The 20505-nt window shown below is 32.3% G+C and overlaps 1 protein-coding gene across 1 annotated transcript; it reads left to right on the top strand.

Moving 5' to 3' along the window:
• Positions 1–15851: 15851 nt before the first annotated feature.
• On the top strand, positions 15852–19738 carry LOC127108291 (L-ascorbate oxidase homolog). Its single transcript, XM_051045745.1, has 8 exons — positions 15852–16125; positions 16205–16314; positions 17589–17859; positions 17975–18074; positions 18170–18512; positions 18599–18964; positions 19065–19143; positions 19241–19738. Exons 1-8 carry the CDS (start codon positions 15997–15999, stop codon positions 19451–19453), a joined length of 1611 nt encoding a protein of 536 aa, XP_050901702.1. The 5' UTR covers positions 15852–15996; the 3' UTR covers positions 19454–19738.
• Positions 19739–20505: the final 767 nt, after the last annotated feature.

The following is a 20505-nucleotide window of genomic DNA, read 5'->3' as shown; positions in this document are numbered from 1 at the left end:
AATACCCCAAACTTGAACCGTTGCTTATCCTCAAGCAACAAGCTTGCTTAGAAAGAATTAGGATCAAGCGGTTTTCGGTCCTTCAAAAACTCAAAACGATGGAATTTTTTTATACTCATACATGGTATGTTATTCCAACTGGATAAGACTCAAGTTCCCTTGTACTCACCAATACCAAAATCATTACCGGAACACAAAACCATAAAATAATTACAATCACATTTTTCCTACCCTGATCACCTCTCTAGCTACGCTTTGGACTTAAGTCTCTTTTCAATTTTCTTCCCCTTTTGTTTTTACAATCAGTTTAAGGAAAATTGAATTATGATAATCATCACACGCACAAGATTGATTGGAAAAAAATTGTTTTGACATCACATAAGCAACAATTGCCATCTTATTCATTGATTTTATCGGTTTTCCATGGGCCCCTAAACTTATCCAATTTTAATAAACCTATATACTTTCTCAACAAATTTTCAAAATTAAGATCTTTTTCAGAAGAAAAAAATGTTTAACGACTCAATTTTTGGGTTTTCCTAACAACGATATATGTAAGTTTATTTAATCAAAAGGAAACTATCATGGCAACACAAAATCACACAACAAACAAACAAACAAACAAGGAAATACGATAAAATAAGGAAAATACCCTCCCCCCCCACCCCAAACTTAAGTCGGACATTGACTCTAATGTTCCAATTCAAATAGGGAGAGGTAGAGAGAAACTCACATCAATCTCACTGAGGAGATGGGAAGCGCAACAAGAAAAGGAATTGGAATGGATCTTCCATTATTTCTTTCTTCTTTTTAGAGTTTTCTTATTTAAAACCAAACAATCCTGCAAAATTAAGCGAAACGAAAGATGTTAGAAATTAAAAGTGTGGGTTACCTCCCATAAAGCGCTTTGTTTAACGTCATTTTAGCTCGGCGGTTCATGAGTGCAAGCACTTGTGGTGGTTCTTTCAGAATCAAATGTATTTCTTCCTCTACTACATCATTAGCGACATAATGTTTTAATCTTTGACCATTCACAGTAAATGAGCCCGTGGACTCACTCCATAATTAAATTTCTCCATACGGTGTCAACCTCTTTACCACAAAGGGTCCAGACCACTGAGATTGGAGTTTCCCAAGAAACTGTTGAAGTATAGAGTTAAACAATAATACAATATATCCTTCCTTGAACTCTCTTTTAAGGATTATTCTATAATTCCATCTCTTAGTTCTCTCTTTAAACAACATTGCATTTTCATACGCATTAAGCCATAATTCTTCCAACTCACTCAACTGTAATTTTCTTTTTTTTCCCTGCCATCTGGTAATCTAGATTAAGGGCTTTAATATACCAATATGCCTTTTGTTCTAACTCCACCGTGAGGTGGCAGGATTTCCCATATATTAGCTTGAATGGGGTCATATCAATGGGAGTTTTATAAGCAATGCATTATGCCCAAAGTGAGTCGTCGAGTTTAGAGGACCAGTCTTTCCTAGAAATGGACATTGCTTTCTCTAAAATGACTTTTATTTCTATATTAGAAACCTTGACTTGCCCACTTGTTTGGTGATGGTAGGGTGTATCAGCCATATGTCTAACCCCATATTTCTTAAGAAGGCTCTCAAATTATATGACAATAAAATGTGATCCTTCATCGCTTATCACCAACCTAGGGACCCCAAACCTTGAAAAATTTATTTTTTTGAACATTTTTATAACAACTCGGGCATCATTTGTTAGATATGTGACGACCTCAATCCATTTTGATACATAATCCATAATCACGAGTATTTACTCATTTCCTATAAATAAGGGAAAAGGTCCCATAATATCAATCCCCTATACATTAAAAATCTCAACCTTTAAGATGTTTTCTAGAGGCATTTCATTCCTCTTTGAAATGTTTCTAGTGCGCTGGCACTAGTCACACTTCTTTATAAAAGCATGGACATCTTTGAAGAGACTGTGCCAATAAAGGCTAGCTTGCAGGATTTTTAACACAATTTTATTGGTACTAGCATGTCCACCGTAAGCGGAATCATGACAATGAACCATAACACTTTTAATTTCCTCTTATGGGATAAACCTCCAGAAAATACCGTTGGTGCCTCTCTTAAAAATTAGAGGCTTGTCCCAATAGTAATGCCTAAGGTCAAAGAAGAATTTCTTTTTACACTGGTAGTTCATATCCGGAGGTAAGACTCCGGCGAAAAGGTAGTTGAAATAATCAACATACCAAGGCGTTTCTTTTTGAATCAGTGTAAACAATTTGTCATCCGAGAAAGAGTCATCAAGTGGTAACTCTTCCCTTTTATGTTCATTTAATCTAGACAAATGGTCAGCAACCATATTTCAGTCCCTTTTTTATCTCTTATCTCAATAACGAATTCTTGCAATAGTAATATCCATTTGATAAGCCTAGGTTTCACATCTTTTTAGGAGATATCTGATGGCCGCATGGTCCGTATTGACAATTATTTTAGAGCCCACAAGGTAGGGGTGGAATTTGTCTATAGCGAAGACCATGAGCAACCATTTTTTCTCTGTGGTTGCATGATTAATTTGTGCCTCATCTAGAGTCCTACTAGAATAGTAAATGACATGCATCTTCCTATCCTTTTTCTGATCCAACACCGTACCTACTGCATAGTCATTGGTGTCACACATGATCTCAAAGAAAGAACTCCAATCGAGAGGCTGAATTATGGGGGCAAATATTAGTGTTTTTCAAGGTTATAAAGGATTCAAGACACTCATTATTGAAATCAAATTCATCATCTTTCATTAACAACCTGATTAGGGGCTTATAAATCTTAGAGAAGTCCTTGATGAACCGACGGTAAAAACTAGCATGTCCAAGAAAACTCCTTACTTGCCTCACACTGGTGGGAGGATTTAACTTCTCTATCACTTCAATTTTATCCTGGTCAACCTCTATTCCTCTAGCGGACACCAAGTTTCTTAGGATTATGAAATGACATTTCTCCCAATTTAGAACCAGGTCGGACTAAACACACATTTCTAAAACTTTTTCTAAGTTTTTCAAACAATCATTAAAACTAGATCTATAAAAAGAGAAGTCATCCATGAAGACTTCCATAATATCCTCGAGGAAATCAGAGAAAATAGAAATCACGTGGCACTGGAAAGTGGCAGGCGCATTGCATAGGCCAAAGGGAATTTACCGATAGACAAATGTACCAAAAGGACAAGTAAATGTCATTTTCTCTTGATCTTCGGGGTAATGGGGATTTGGAAAAACGTAGAGTACCCATATAAGTAGTAAAAATAAGAGTTCTTGGAAAGACGCTCACCTCGGCCTCAAGGAGTTTCAACACCTCCGTTTTAACTACTTCTTTCATGTTGGGACTTAGCCTCCTCAGATGTTCTCTAGAGGGCTTATAATCATCCTCTAACTGAATCTTATGCATACAAACCGAGAGGCTAATACCCTTCAAGTCATCAATGGTATATCCTATGGATTTTTGGTATTTTTTTAAAATAGCTAGTAACTGTGCAGTTTCAGACTCTCCTAAACTCGCATTTACTATCATAGGCTGGTTTGACCCTTCATCAAGGAATTCATATCTTAGGGTCTGAGTTAACTGTTTCAATTCTATTTGTGGTTCTTGTTACTTGGATTTGTCGCTTATGTCATGAGAATTTCAAAGTTTTGATCATAAGAAATGGGATTTTTGTCTAATACTTCCTCATAATCTTCCGTTTCGTAGAATTTATTGATTTTATTATCACCAAGCAAACATGCTTCTAAATAATCGATCGGAAGGTGCTCGAATGTGCTCTCTTTAACACAAGCATCGATAATATCGACCAAATTACAAGAATTTATTATCGAAGGATTTTTCATGAGCTTAGCTAACATAAACTCAACTTTTTATTTCCCTATCTCAAAAATTAATTTTCCTCTTTTAACATCAATGATGGTCCTAGTCGTAACTAATAAGGGTATGCTTAAGATTATGGGGATTTCAGAATCCTCCTCAATGTCCATTATGATAAAATCCACGGGTATATAAAATTCCCTTATTCTAACTGGGACATCCTCTAATACACCCATGTGGTGTTTGACCGTTCTTTCAGCAAGCTGTAGTGACATGTCAATAGGTCTCATTTCATCCACATCAAGCCTTTTGCATACCGGGAGGGACATTAGGCTTACATAAGAAATATGTAGTGACATTTATATTTACTTCATATCTGCAGTCTCATTTCACACCCATGTCAATAAGTCTCATTTGACCGATATCAAGCCTTTTGTCAATAAATCTGTAGTAACATTTATATTTACTTCAGATCCGTCTTTCCCTTTTTCGTGTTCCTCTCTCTCTCTCTCTCTCTCTCTCTCTCTCTCTCTCTCTCTATATATATATATATATATATATATATATATATATATATATATATATATATATATATATATATATATATATGTTTGAGTAACCTACATCATTGTGATTATTTTTATGGTCATTCAAGCTTATTGTTCCCTTGTTTGAACAAAACCAATTAATGATCATCAAAGTCGTGGTTGCCTTGTTTGAGACTAGATCATTACGACTATTAACTTGTCTTGAATAAATTGTCTCAGTGTTTAAAGTCCCATCACTTAGTTGTCTTCTCCAATATTTTAAAAATCGGAACGGTCATCGAACCAGTGAGGATATTGGGTCATTGATTCATTGGTCGAACCATTGAGTCACTGGTCAAACCGCATGATTAAACCGGATAAAACCGAAAAACTCGATTGAATAAATCTGTCACTATAACAAAATTATATAGGTATTAAACCGGTCGAACCGGATGACTATGTATAAAAAAAATCACTAACACCTAAATAATTTAAAAATATCACAAGTTCATAATTTAAATTCAAATTTGAGTCAATTATAAAATTGAGTCAAGTAATTGATTTAAAAATTTAATCAAAGTATAAATCTCAAATATAAACTTATGTTTCCAATTCAACTAACAGAAATCAATGATATTAATCACTTAGGAGAGAAAATGGAGTATGTTTAAATTCTGCAACCTATCAATGTTATAATATTGTAATAGCCTCTATTTACTACATTTACGATGTCGTTTTAATTTTTTTTAAATTAAAAAAAAGCACTTAAATCGTCGATTTTTCAAAACCGTCAATTTTCATTTTTTATCAAATTTTATCGATTCTCACCGATTCAATTACATACCTGATCCAACAATTGAATCAGATCAATTATCACTGTGGTTCTTGAATCAACCTGTCTGACCGACCAATCCGATCCGATTTTTAAAATTATTATCTTTCTATGTTGGTGTTAGATTGGTTGGGTCGAGCTAGTTTCTTAGCTGGTGGTGGTCGGGTTAATCTCTTAAAAAAGATACTTCACATTTGTTACTTTAGAGTGAACTCTTTCAACTTTATCAGAAATTTCTCACTCTCCAACTTATTTTTCAAGTGTGTTTTCCATCGTATGAAGTCCCTCTATATTTAAAGTTTTTTTAGTTGTCCAATTTAAATAATATCCACTCTATATTTATTATAATGTGAATAATTAGTAGTTAAAAAGAAATAAGTCAAACTAATTTTTTTCTTTATCTTTTATATATTTTATCATGCGTAAATAATAATTGTATGACGGGAGAGTAAAAAATGTGTGAATAAATTTATTGCCATTTGTCATTATTGTCAATTAGCTTCTTATGAAACGGACAATGCCCGCCGCATGTGATGTGACTGGTTTGGTTTACATTAACCAACCACAAAACCTGTGAATAAAATGAAGGAAAAGTTTTTATAAAAGAAAAATGAAGAAAAAGTATGTGGATGGTTCATTTCAATTTATTTATATAAATCTGAACATATACAAAAATGTCAAACTCACCAGGTTGGCTCTATACAGTCAACAACGACCAAATGTTCCATGTAAATAAAAACCCACTCATCAATTCATTAAGAAAGCAGTGCTCACAATTGCTAACATACCTTTAAGATACATATCAATAAATTAAATTTAAAAAAAAATATTTTTTAAATGTTTTAAATTTAAATTTTTCATACAAATTTTTTATTTTATTATTTTTAATATGTATATTTTTATGATCCATTTGATTTGGGCAAATAGAGAGGAGGGAAAGAAATATTTAATAGTTTATGTGTTTGATTCAAATTTTAAGAGGGGGACGAGAGATAGATGAAAGAGACCAAAATCTCATGAATATTTTTTTTGTTTTCTCCGATTTTGGGATTTGGAGGGGAAGAATGTTAGTGTTTGAGACACTTTTAGTGAGGAGTGAAAGAGAGAATAAGAAAATAAGGATTGTAATATTGGATTGAATAATAATACTGAATTATAAAGTGTATTTATATACACCTACGTGACTTGAATACTAAGTAAAATAATAAACTAAATAACAAACGCTAAACCCTAATTAACTTTGGGTTTTGGCCACACAACTCAACTTGAATTATATCTAATATCTTAATATACCTCATATAATCCAAGTTGTCGAAACACACTAATCATTGTCGATCTGAACTATTCCTAATTTCTTTCTCAACATTAGGAACCTGTCGATCTTCAATCCCTTTGTGAAAATGTCGGTCAATTGTACTTCACTTGAGCAATGTCTTACTTCAAGTTCACCTCGATTTACCTTCTCCCTTAAGAAGTGAAATCTAGCTTCTATGTGCTTACTTCTTCCATGGAACATCGGATTCTTCGCAAGATTTATGGCTGACTTGTTGTCAATCTGCAATACCAGGGGTTTCTTCACTTCGACCTCAATCTCTTTTAGCACAAATCTGATCCAAATTGCTTGACACGCAACATATGATCCTGCTATATATTCAGCCTCACACGATGACAATACCATCACATGTTATTTTCTTGAGCACCATGAGATTGGGACATCAAATACTTGAAATAAATATCCAGTATTGTTTCTTCGATCTTCCTTATCTCTGAAAGAGACTTGCGATCCAAAACGCAGCGGAAATTAAAATTTTCTCCTTTAGTGATCCTTACGAATGGACGTGATCAGTGATAGAAATCGTTACCTCTTATGGCAATTGAAACATTTGATTCAAATCTAAGGAGTGATCACGAACGTTGAATGGTGACAACGCCTCTACTCAGTCCACACGAACGGATTCCTTCAGTCTCAGTGCTAGCTGCTACGAATGAAGGCTTTGAGTGTGTGTGTGTGTGTGTGTGTGTGTGTGTGTGTGTGTGAGAGAGAGAGAGAGAGAGAGAGAGAGAGAGAGAGAGAGAGAGAGAAATGAAATTTCATCTAATCAAATGCTTCTGCACAAGGGTTCTATTTATAGAACCACTTGTGTGGGCTGCAAGCTAAAAAGCTCACTTAAGTGTATGTGACACATATCTTATGATATACCAAAATCACTTAAGCGCGTGGTACCTTACCATATTTCATATTCTACTTAAGTGCACCGTATCTTACGATGTTCTACAGTTCACTTAAGTGCACTGTACCTTACGATGTTCCTTATTTACTCAATCTCTCATCATTCCGTCCTTTTGTGTGTGACCCTGTAGGTTTTCGCGACATTGACAATTATATTAAATCACGTATTTAACATAATAAACAGTGAGTGGTATCTAGCAACACATCACTGCTACCCAAGACACGAAAATATCATGTGATATGACAAATCCTTTTGTGATAATACTTGTGTGTATAATTACCTTTTTGCCCTTATGTATATATTGAACACAAGGCATAGATCGTGTCATCCTTGTCCAGTTCAACATTGGGCCCTTAGACATTTATTCTGTTACGCAGGATGAGAAAATTCCATCTAGGTCACGCATGTCCCTCAACGTGTTTCGTGGAGTACCCATCAATTGTCTTTATGGTCATCCAATTACGGACAATATTTGATCAGCAATAAAGTACTCGACTCTACATCTAGGGTCTATAGTGGTTTCAGGCCGAAGGGTGGTATACACAATTATCACCATGAGAATAACTTATGACACTTTACATAACATTCTATATAGTATTCTCATAGCGGGTCAATCCAGTATAAATATTACTCCTAATATTCATACATATGTTTAAGACTTGATAACTCCTTATCCATGATCCATGAGATGTAATCATCGGTCTATATACATAATAGTCTTATTGCTTTAATGTTATCCCACTTCACAATAAAGCTCAACTACATATACTTTAAGAATAATATCCTTATGTTTAATGAGATCTCATGATTAAGTCACACTTTATACATTAAACGGACTAACTATTCTAGGGACTTTATTAAACAAACATAATAAAGAAAAAAAATCCTTTTATTATTAATAAATAATTCGATACAAGTACCAAAAGTATTGGTCTCTAGGGCTTACACCAACAATCTCCACACCAATCAACATCTGAATAATAAGTAATTGTAGCTTCTTTTGTTTCAGAGTCTCGTCAAAATAAAATCCCATAGTTTGTCAATCCTTTTAAGTATCTTAAGATTCTTCTTGCAGCCTTCATGTGTGACACCATTGGTTCACTCATATATCTGCTCACTAATCTGACTAAGAAACATATATCAGGTCGACTGTTGCACACATATCTCAGAGATCCGACAATTTATTTGAACAAATTTGCATCGACTTTATTTTTCTCGCCATGCTTCTCCAACTTCAAATTTGGTTCGATAAGCGAAGATGTAAGAGTCAAATCATCCTTCTTGAATCTCTTGAGTATCTCCTTGACATACTTTCTTTGATGTAGCACCACACCTTGCTTCGACATTTGAAATTCCATGCCTAGGAAGTATGACAATTTTCCCATATCCGACATTTCAAATTCCTTTTTCATCAACTCTTTAAACTTTGACAAGTTCTTCAAGCTATTTCTAGTTACTAGTAAGTCATCGACATATAAGCAGATGATTGTTATATCTTATGCCACAATCTTAACATAGATACCATACTCAGATTTGAATTTGACGAATCCCAATTCGAATAAGTATGAGTCGATCTTCTTGTTCCATGCCCTAGGTACCTTCTTGAGACCATAAATCAATTTGTGCAACTTGGATAGTTTCCTTTCTTCCTCCTGAATCATAAACCCAAGAGGTTGTGTGACATGCACCTTTTCATCTAAAGGCCCATTCAAAAATGCCAATTTCACATCTACGTGAAATGTCGACCAACCTTGCTTACATGCCAAGGCTAACACTAGTCGAATAATTTCCAATCTTGCGACAGGTGTAAAGAATTCAAAGTAGTTGAGTCCCGCTCGCTGAATAAATCCTCGAGCTACCAATCTCTCCTTATGTCTTGCTATCGACCCATCAACATTGTGCTTCAACTTGAACACCCACTTCACTTCGATAGCTTTTGTATGTGCTAGAAATTTGACCAACTCCCATGTGTTGTTTCTTTCAATTGATTGTAACTCTTAAAACATAGCATACTCCCACTTCATATTCTTTAAAGCCTCGCTATAGTTGATTGGTTCAACACCTGCAAGTAAAGCAAAATGAATTACTTTTCCATCTGTTGTGACTTCATAATCACCAACCACTTCATATTCTTGAAGTCTTACTGGACGAGCTTTAGTTCTTCGAGGTCTCTGACTTGTTTCGACTATGTCAGATATGTCCACAACAACTTCGACTTCAACTAGAATATCGACAGTATCTTCGAATTCGACATCATTACTTGCTTCGTCGAAATCATAGCTCATCAATGGCTTGTCAATTGCATTACTAGAATTCTAATCCCATGCATAATTTTCATCAATCAAAACATCTCGACTAATCATAATCTTCTAATTAATTGGATTGAATAACCTGTATGCTCGAGTCTTATGATATCCTACCAGAATCATAGGTTCGACAAACATCTTGAATCCTTAAAGATTTCGAATACTTCGTCATTTCTCTTGATCACATAGATCCACAACTTTTGACTAAACTCATCGAAAAACATAACAAAATACATGTTTTCACCAATGGTATGCTCCTCAAAAGGACCATACATCTAAATGTACAACTTCGAGTATGCAAGAGGATCTCATTTGCATGGTCCAAACGAAATATTTCTTGAACTACTTTCCAATTAGACAACCTTCACAGAGTTTGTCGGGAATCTTAAGACTTGGTATATCAGTTACCATATCTTGAGTGATCAGTTGAATGAGCGACCTAAAATTCAGATGAGCAAACCTCAGATGCCAGAACCAACTATTTTTATGGTCGACAACTATTTTCAGACATTGTACCTCATTCGAATTGATCATGGTCTTAAATGTTATATTCTTCGACATATAAGATTTCAAGACCAAGTTATTCTGGATGTCGAAAAGTTCTAAGGCTCCATCTTTCATAACCATTAATAATCCTTTTTCGACCAGTTGTCCAACACTTAGCAGATTGCACTTCATTTCAGGGACATAGACTACATCTTTGATTAAGGATTTCGTTCCATTACTCATTTGAATAACTATGTTTCCAGTACCTTCAGCTTGCAACGAGCTATTATCAACAAGTTTGACCTTGCTCTTCTTCGACTCGTCGAAATCTACTAAACATGATTTTCAATCAGTCATGTGATTCGAGCAACCTGAGTCGAGGATTCAGATCTTAGATTCGACATGGTCATCTGCAACTGAAGCTATAACCATCATATCATTAGAATCATCTGAATCTTGACGTGCAAGATTTGCTTCTTCGTCCTTCCCTTTTGTCGATACCTTGTCTTTCCTGTACCAATAATGCTTGGCCAAGTGACCCTACTTTTCATAGTTATAGTACCGCACACCTTTTTTCTCTTCTTTATCTTTCTAATAGTAATTTCCTTCTCCTTTTTTTTTTAGGATTCAGAAGCTCTATCATCGACCTTATTTTTGTGAGGATTCGACCAAGACTTCTTGTCCCGAGTCTTATCGATTTTTCCTTTGGACTTGTTGGAACCACCATTCTTCTTCCATGACTGAGCTTGTAGTGCTTGTATCGAATTTTGAACTCCTTTCCTTTCGACAATCCTAATCTCATGCGCCTCCAACGAACCAATCAAATCTTCCAATTTTAGGGTTTCAAGATTGTTGGATTCTTGAATAGCTACAATAACGTGATCAAAGTGAGAGGTCATCGTACACATTACCTTACTAACTATCATCTTATCAGTTAGGATTTCACCACAACCCTTAATGAGATGGACGAGTTTCCGCACTTTCGACACATAACCTGCAATCTTTTCGCCTTTTCCCATCGATAATGATTCATATTGTCGTTGCAAAGTCTGCAACTTGACAACCTTGACTTTCTCTCCTCTTTCATAGTACTTGACAAGAATATGCCATGCCACCTTCGCCGATTTAGCATGAGCGACTCTGTCAAAATTAGTCGCATCAACCGCCGATTAGATATAAAATACCGCCTTGCAATTCTTCTTCTTGGCATCCTTGTGAGCGGTTCTCTGTGCGTCGATTGCATCTTCACCAACCGCAGGAACACCATTACTAATCACTTCTAGAGTTTCATGAAAGTCAAATAAAGATTGCATATGTTTTCTCCATCGAAGTCAACTCTTATCGTCAAGAGTTGGAATGGGCTTTAGAAAAATTTTGTTACCATAAACCTTTGCAGCAATTGATCAACAACAACCCATGATCCCGAAAACACGATCTCTGACGTGTGATTCTTGAAACACAATCAAGAATCTAACCGGAGCTCTATATACAAATTTGTTAGTGCTTGAGGCACTTTTAGTGAGGAGAGAAAGAGAGGTAAGGAAATAAGGATTGTATTATTAAATTGAATAATAATACTAAATTACAAAGTGTCTATTTATATACATCTAAGTGACTTGAAGACTAAGTAAAATAACAAACTAAGTTACAAAGCTAAACCCTAATTAGCTTTGGACTTGAATCACACAACTCAACTTGGATTATATCTAATATCTCAACAAAGAGATGTTTCATTTTAACTATATTTATATTACATTTTACCCTGATTTATTTATTTAAATATAAATTTAATTTATTAAAATATTAAAAGTTCTATTTTGAATCAATTTTATCTTTCTTATATATATATATATATATATATATATTCATCTTGTTATATGTGTTTAAATTATTTTATTTTATTTTATATATTTTAATGTTATTTTTTAATTATCGTAATATTTTTGTTTATAATTTTTGTTAGATTTTACTTTATTCAAAAATCTTTTTAAAATTATATAGTATATTCCTTAAGTTTTTATAAAATCTTTCTTGATATTCTTTAATTGAATATATTTCGTCAATGAGTTTGTATTTGAATTATAAACGGTAAAAATGAATTTTATGGTAAAATTATAAGGATAAAAAAATAAATTAGTTTTGAAATATGTTATTTTCTCTCGTGAACCAAACATATTTGTAAATAAAAATTTTACCCTTCCATTCCGTTTCATATTTTGAACCAAACATATACTATGTAATTAAAATCTCTCTCCTCCCTTCCTTTCACCTCCCCTGCCTTTGATAAAAATTCTTCACCTCTCCTCCCATCGATTGAACCAAACAGACCCTTAAATAATGTGTTACTTAAAAAATAAATAAATTATTTTTCATTTCAAAATAAAATTCAATTTTGCTATAAACATTTAAAATAAATATACTTTTTATTTTATATGTAAATATATATATATTATTTATCTTATGCACATTAAAACATCTCAATAATAAATTACAAATCGATACGATGAAAATGTCTTGTAATGCTTTTTCTTTTGAAAGTTCCTTCTGGGATTAGGGGAATATGGTGATAGCTTAAAAAACACTTTAACATTCAAGTGACTTATGAATAAAATAAGGGATATTTTTAGATTTTCAAAAATGGATCCTTTGATATTCATTTGCAATATTTTATATATTAGTCTTATTAGAGTTTTTAAAGACTCTCATCTCTTAGCTCCAATCAGAATCGTCTAGATCAACAAATGAGATTTTTTTTTTAAATAACCATGTTTTTCAAAAATAATACGAAAATAACCAACTTTTCAAAAAAATTTCCAAAATAACCATGTTTCCCCAAAAATATAAGAGGAGGCGCCAGATGCATTGGCGCGCCAATGCTTGTGGCGCCTGCATGGCCCTCCAAAGCGAGGCGCCAATACAGCTGGCGCCTGCATGGCATGTGTGAGAAGGCGCCAATCCAGCTGGCGCCTGCATGGGCATGTGTGTTTTGAAAATAAAATTTATTTTTGCAACAAACAAGAATCGAACACATAACCTTTGGATCAATAGTGAAAGACATTACCATTACATCACAGATCCTTCATGTTAATTTGTTTCATCATATATTTAATGAGTATTGTTCAATTGTATTTTTTAAATTGTATTAAAATAAAACACAAAATAATTTTATTAATAAAACACAAACTATATAAAACTATATAAAACTATATAAAACTATATATATTTATAAAACTATATATATATATATAAAACTATATATAAAACTATATAAAACTATATATAAAACTATATATATATATATATATATATATATATATATATATATATATATATATATATATATATATATATATATATATAACTATATATAACTATATATATATATAACTATATATATATATATATATATATAAAACTATATATATATATATATATTAAATATTTAAGTATTATTTTATATAACTTAACATGTATTAATATATTATATTATTTATAAAAAGTAATATAATATTTAAAAATATATTATATTTAAAATAATATAATTTTTCAATTGTATTTTTCAATTATATTTAAAAATATTATGAAGTTTTTATATTAATTTTTACACAAAAATTCAAATAAAACTTCATAATATTTATTATAAATACAATTGAAATATTAATACATGTTAATATATAATATAAAACACAAAATATATGATGAAACAATTGAACAATGGCTCATTAAATATAAAATAATATATTAATATATAATATTTTTAAAAATTAAAGAATAGAGATAAAATTTAATAAAATGAAAAAAGAACAATATATTTTTTATATTAATACAAAATAATTGTTGCCTGCAGGCGCCAAAATATGTTACTCCTATTTTATAATGTATTCAAAATACATTATTAATATATAATGTAGTTTGTGTTTTATTAATAAAATTATTTTGTGTTTTATTTTAATACAATTTAAAAAATACAATTGAACAATGGCTCATTAAATATATAATGAAACAAATTAACATGAAGGGTCTGTGGTGCAGTGGTAATGTCTTTTAACTATTGATTCAAAGGTTCTGTGTTCGATTCTTGTTTGCTGCAGAAATAAATTTTATTTTCAAAACACACATGACATGCAGGCGCCAGCTGTATTGGCGCCTTCTCACACATGCCATGCAGGCGCCAGCTGTATTGGCGCCTTCTCACACATGCCATGCAGGCGCCAGCTGTATTGGCGCCTTCTCACACATGCCATGCAGGCGCCAGCTGTATTGGCGCCTTCTCACACATGCCATGCAGGCGCCAGCTGTATTGGCGCCTTCTCACACATGCCATGCAGGCGCCAGCTGTATTGGCGCCTCCCTTTGGAGGGCCATGCAGGCGCCACAAGCATTGGCGCCTCTTCATGAGGCCCAATGCATCTGGCGCCTCCTCTTATATTTTTGGGGAAACATGGTTATTTTGGAAATTTTTTTGAAAAGTTGGTTATTTTCGTATTATTTTTGAAAAACATGGTTATTTAAAAAAAAAAATCAACAAATGATTATATAATTTATTTTGTTGTTTGGCTATACTTTTTATTTTCTTGTGAGCAGATAAATACATACTCTATAGGTTTTAGAACCTTTTGGTTAAGCGCTAATAATAAAATATATATTTTTCTTCTCCTCATCATCATCTTGACTTTATTTTTGTCATAAATATCTATTCCTTTTAAGTTTAGTGATCAAGTTGAACTTTTTTATGGGATCAAATATGAGTGTTGAACTTGATTAAATATTTAAAATGGATCAAATTAATCATTTTTATTCATTAATGACAAATTTAAAGATCGATTTTATATTTTTTTTCGTTATTAATTAAACAAAAAAATTAACGTTTTTGAAAAATTGAAAGATTAATATAATATTTTTTAAGTTAATGACCAAAATAAATTACGTGGCTTAATAAAAGGAAAAAATATTAAATCAACTATATGTTATTTCCAAAAGGATGCGGAATCACGATATCTCACATAGTTATCATGAAATTGCATTATGCTACTCTATCAAAAGAAAAAGAAAAAAAGTATTTTACTCTTCTTTACATTTATATTGAATATGAAGGTGGAAAATATACGGATAATTAATATAACTAATTTAATAAAATTATAATGTTTTGAATTTTTTTTATTGTAATTTCTAATTTATATACAAAAATTTTAAGTTATACATTTTAAAACAAATAGTGTCCACGAAACTTCCATTCACCAATCCTCCTAATATTTCAAACTATAATCACAAAAAGCAACAACCAACAATCAAACAAAACAACATAAACATAGAATGTCTTTTAAAAAAACCGCGTACTTCAAACTTAGACATAATATTAAGATACCGTGTGTTGCGGCTCAATGTACTGTCACACAGCTTCAACATTATATGCTCATTGCAAACTGGATCACACGCTACACGCAATCACCGCCTCTATTTTCTATTTTCTTTTTCTTTTTTTTTAATAATTTTATTATGCACCATTGGCATTTATAATATAATAATCAACTACCTCTACCATTTGTCTTAATATTACAAATATTATTATTACTATATTGAGTTACTTTACCTATAAGGCTTTCGTATATATATTCATAATAAATGTGTGTGTTGTTACTCCAACTATAATCTTCTCTTTACACTTTCCCTCTTGGGTTTCTCTTCCTCTATTTATTTCATTTAACTTTTCTTTCTCAAACACACATCCTAGTACAAACCATTTGTTTTGTTTCTTTGTCTCTTCTCTGTTCATCATGAACCTCGTACTTTCTTTGTTCAGTTTCTGCTCTATCTTTTATCTTGTTGCTGCTGAAGATCCTTATAGATTCTTCGACTGGAATGTTACCTATGGTGACATTTATCCTCTCGGAGTTAAACAACAGGTTTGTTATTTTTTTTTATCATTCTGATTATTTTTGTTTTGAGTATATATTGTATCTTATAATTTTGTATTATTTGCAGGGTATTCTTATCAATGGTCAGTTTCCAGGACCTGAAATTTACGCTGTAACCAATGATAATTTGATCATCAATGTACATAATAGCTTGCCCGAGCCATTTCTTCTCTCATGGTATAACAACTTTCTCTCTTGTGATATTTTATCATACTAGTATGTCATGTTTCAATGAGTCACGTATTCATATACCTGAAAAAAAAAACACGATTTTTTTATAGCTTGTTGCATAGTATCTCTTACTTTAATTTAATTAGCAATATAACAATGTACTTTCCTTATTGATATCTTGATTACGTTTTATAATCCACTAATCTGTAACATAACGGCATATAACGATGCATTCGTATGTACAGTTTCGTCACTTTCAAAATGTCTTATTATGTTTGACTAACTTTAAGTTGACTTTTTGAAAAATAATTGTCTTTATATATATATATATATATATATATATATATATAATATATATATATATATATATATATATATATATATATATATATATATATATATATATATATATATAATTTGTTAATTTCTATTTCTTATAAATATATAACTTGGGATGGAAAGAGTACAACTTTCTTTTTTCAAGTTTCAATATTTTGAAACTTTTAGTTTTTTTCCTCACCATTTTTTAAGATCAAAATATTATTACCTACAATTTTATCAAAGTTAATTTTAACTTTTTATTATAAAAATAGATATAAAGTGAGATAATATATACGTAATAGTATTATAAATAAAATATATTTTTTAAACAAAATAAAATTTTACTATTTTGGTATAAACAAATTTAAAATAAAAATTAAAAAGAGGTCTTTCTAATTTGTTTTATAATCCAAAATTTGACTATTATAAGCTGTCTTTTGTATCATTTCTATCTATAAAATGAGAAATTAAAGTTGATACATTCATCCACAAAACAGAATTTTAAGAAGTAGTATATATACACACAATACCCAAAATATAGACAATTTTTCTATACTATACCACTTTGTTTGTAGGGACACTTGCTTAATTTATATTTTTTCTGGCAACTTTTTGTTTTTATTATTATTATTATTGTTATTATAGAATAAGAAAAATCATTTTTCCGTTACAAAAAACATGGTTTTATTAAAGGCACCCCTCCCTTAACCATTATTTCGGCCCATAATATCATATCACGGTTCAAACCCAACTAACATTAAGCCCAATTAATATCCTCACGAGTGAGACCCAATCTTTAATTTTCACCGGTCAAAGTCAATTATTATTATCATGTATACTTTTGTTTTTACCACTTTATTTTCATGTTACGTATACTTAAAGTAAAATAAAAACATTCATTAACTTAACATAAGCTTACATTATGAAAGTTTAATAATTATTGTACTGAAACGAAACAGGAACGGTGTTCAACAAAGAAGAAACTCTTTTCAAGATGGAGTTTATGGTACAACATGTCCCATTCCTCCTGGTAAAAACTTCACATACAAACTTCAAGTCAAAGATCAAATTGGAAGCTTCTTCTATTTTCCATCTCTTGCTTTCCACAAAGCTGCTGGTGGTTTTGGATCCATCAAAATCCTTAGCAGACCATTGATTCCTGTTCCATTCCCTAATCCAGCTGATGATTTCACCGTCCTCATCGGTGATTGGTACAAACTCAATCACACGGTAATCACTTAAATATGATTCTTCAATTCATCGTGATCTCAAAATTACGTGTCAATATCAGTGTCGTGTTTAAGTGTTTTGCTTTATAGTTAACATACGAGTATATGAATTTCAGATCCTGAGGAGATTTCTTGATTTGGGACACAGACTTCCACTTCCTCAAGCTGTTCTTATCAACGGTCGCGCAAATTGGACAACATTCACAGTTGAACAAGGTTTGTTATTTGTTTTTCTTTTCTTGTCAATGCTATTTGTTTTTCTTACTAACTGAATTATAAGTGCTAGCAAATTAACATTTTATATTCGACAGGAAAAACGTATCGGCTTAGAATATCGAATGTTGGATTAGAAAACACACTCAATTTTAGGATTCAAGATCATACTATGAAATTGGTTGAAGTCGAGGGAACTCACACTCTGCAAACATCATATTCATCTATAGATGTTCATGTTGGACAATCTTATTCCGTGCTTATCACGGCTGATCAAGCACCTAAGGATTTCCACATTGTTGCTTCCACTCGATTCACCGAAAAGATCCTCACGAGTACTGCAGTACTTCACTATAGCAACTCACAAGGATCTCTTTCGGGCGTCATTCCTGGTGGACCAACCGAGATCGACTGGTCCATCCAACAAGCGCGATCAATCAGGTAATTTTTTTCAAATACTTCGCACCAATAACATGGTTAAAGAAAATAGTAACATTTGATATTTAATATCTTTTTGCAATTTACAGGACGAATCTTACTGCGAGTGGACCAAGGCCTAACCCACAAGGTTCGTACCACTACGGTACGATAAACATTAGTAGAACAATCAAGTTAATGAGCTCGGCCACAATCGTGAATGGTAAGCAAAGATACGCGGTCAACAGTGTTTCTTTCGTACCCGCCGACACTCCTCTGAAGTTGGCCGATTACTTCAAGATTGACGGAGTTTTCAAAGTTGGAAGCATCCCAGATAGCCCTTCCGGTAAATCAACTCATCTCGATACTTCAGTCATGGGTGCTGATTTCCGTTCCTTCGTTGAAATCGTGTTTCAAAACCGTGAAAGTATAGTCCAAAGTTGGCACATTGATGGATACTCATTTTGGGTCGTAGGGTAAGAATTCGCAACCACATTACTTATTTCAAACGATTTGATTGAATGAATGTGTAAAAATAGTTTACGAAACCATTAAACATAATATTTTCTAATACAGAATGGACGGTGGTACGTGGACGCCTAATAGTCGTAACCAATACAACCTCCAAGACGCGGTGTCTAGGAGCACAACACAGGTTAGTTTGTTTATTTCAATGTTGTTTCAATTATTTTTTGTTGCTATGATTATGTTAGCTACCAAGTTATTGAAATGTTTTAATTCTTGTGCGACAGGTATATCCTAGGTCATGGACTGCAATTTATATGGCACTAGACAATGTGGGAATGTGGAACATTAGGAGTGAATTTTGGGCACGACAATATCTTGGACAACAATTCTATTTGAGGGTATATTCAGATGCTGGATCCATTAGAGATGAATATCTAATTCCAGAAAATGCTCTTCTTTGTGGCAAAGCATTGGGGAGAAAAACTACACCATTATGAGAAATGTTAACCAACAACCTAGTTATATATTAGGGAATAACTTTGTCATATTCTTTGCAAATTCTTATGTAATTTCTTTGTATTATTTATCTGTATTACATGTTCATCATCACATTGTGATAATAAGTTAGTCACCCCTTATTGTTTTAATTTTTGTCAATTAAATAATTTTTCGTGATGTATCAGCATGTTGCTGCTTTAGTTTTACAAGAATGAAATGAAGCAGATTAGTTCAATCTGAATGTGTACAAAACTTGAGTAAAGAAAGTTGAGGTTTCATATTTAGATTTGAAGAATTGTGATGTGTTTTATTTTGTTAAACAGACACCAAATTGGGAGATGTAAGGGAAAATCAGCAAAAGCAAAGAAAGAAAGTCAGGTTTTGATGATTCACATTAATTGCAGACAGGGGCATAGGTCTTAATGGTCATCAATCAGTATAATGGAGTATAATGGATTTAGAGCATTTGAGATCATATATATACTGGTTATAACATCAAAGGAGAAGTACATACTTTCCATAAGTTCTTAATGTTTATAGAGGATTTGGGGACATACTTTGTAGACAGAGGGGCATAGGTCTTAATGTACATATAGGATTTTAAGAATAAATCAGAATATCATCAATGAAGATCACCACGAATCTATCTAGATAAGGTTGAAAGATACGATTCATATAATCCATGAAAATTTCTGAAGTATTAGTCACACCAAAAGGCATAATAAGAAACTCATAATGCTCGTAACGAGTTTAAAATGTTATTTTTGACACATCAAATGATTTAATTCTTATCTGGCGATAGCCTGATCTAAGATCAATTTCTGAAAATACATTGGCTCCTTGAAGTTAATCTAACAAATCATTAACTTGTGCTAACATGTATTCATTCACGATGGTGACCTTGTTGAGTTGACGATAGTCAATTCACAATCGCATACCACCATCTTTCTTCTTCATCGGCAATACCAGTGCAACCCTAAAGGATACACTAAGCCTGATAAAGTACTTATGAATTAATTCTTCTAATTATGCCTTTAGTTCTTTCAATCCA

This window comes from Lathyrus oleraceus, chromosome 7 (genome assembly GCF_024323335.1).
Source record: "Lathyrus oleraceus cultivar Zhongwan6 chromosome 7, CAAS_Psat_ZW6_1.0, whole genome shotgun sequence".
NCBI lineage: Eukaryota > Viridiplantae > Streptophyta > Magnoliopsida > Fabales > Fabaceae > Lathyrus > Lathyrus oleraceus.
The sequence above is the reverse complement of the archived record's forward strand: the minus strand, read 5'-3'. Positions and strand labels throughout refer to the sequence as shown.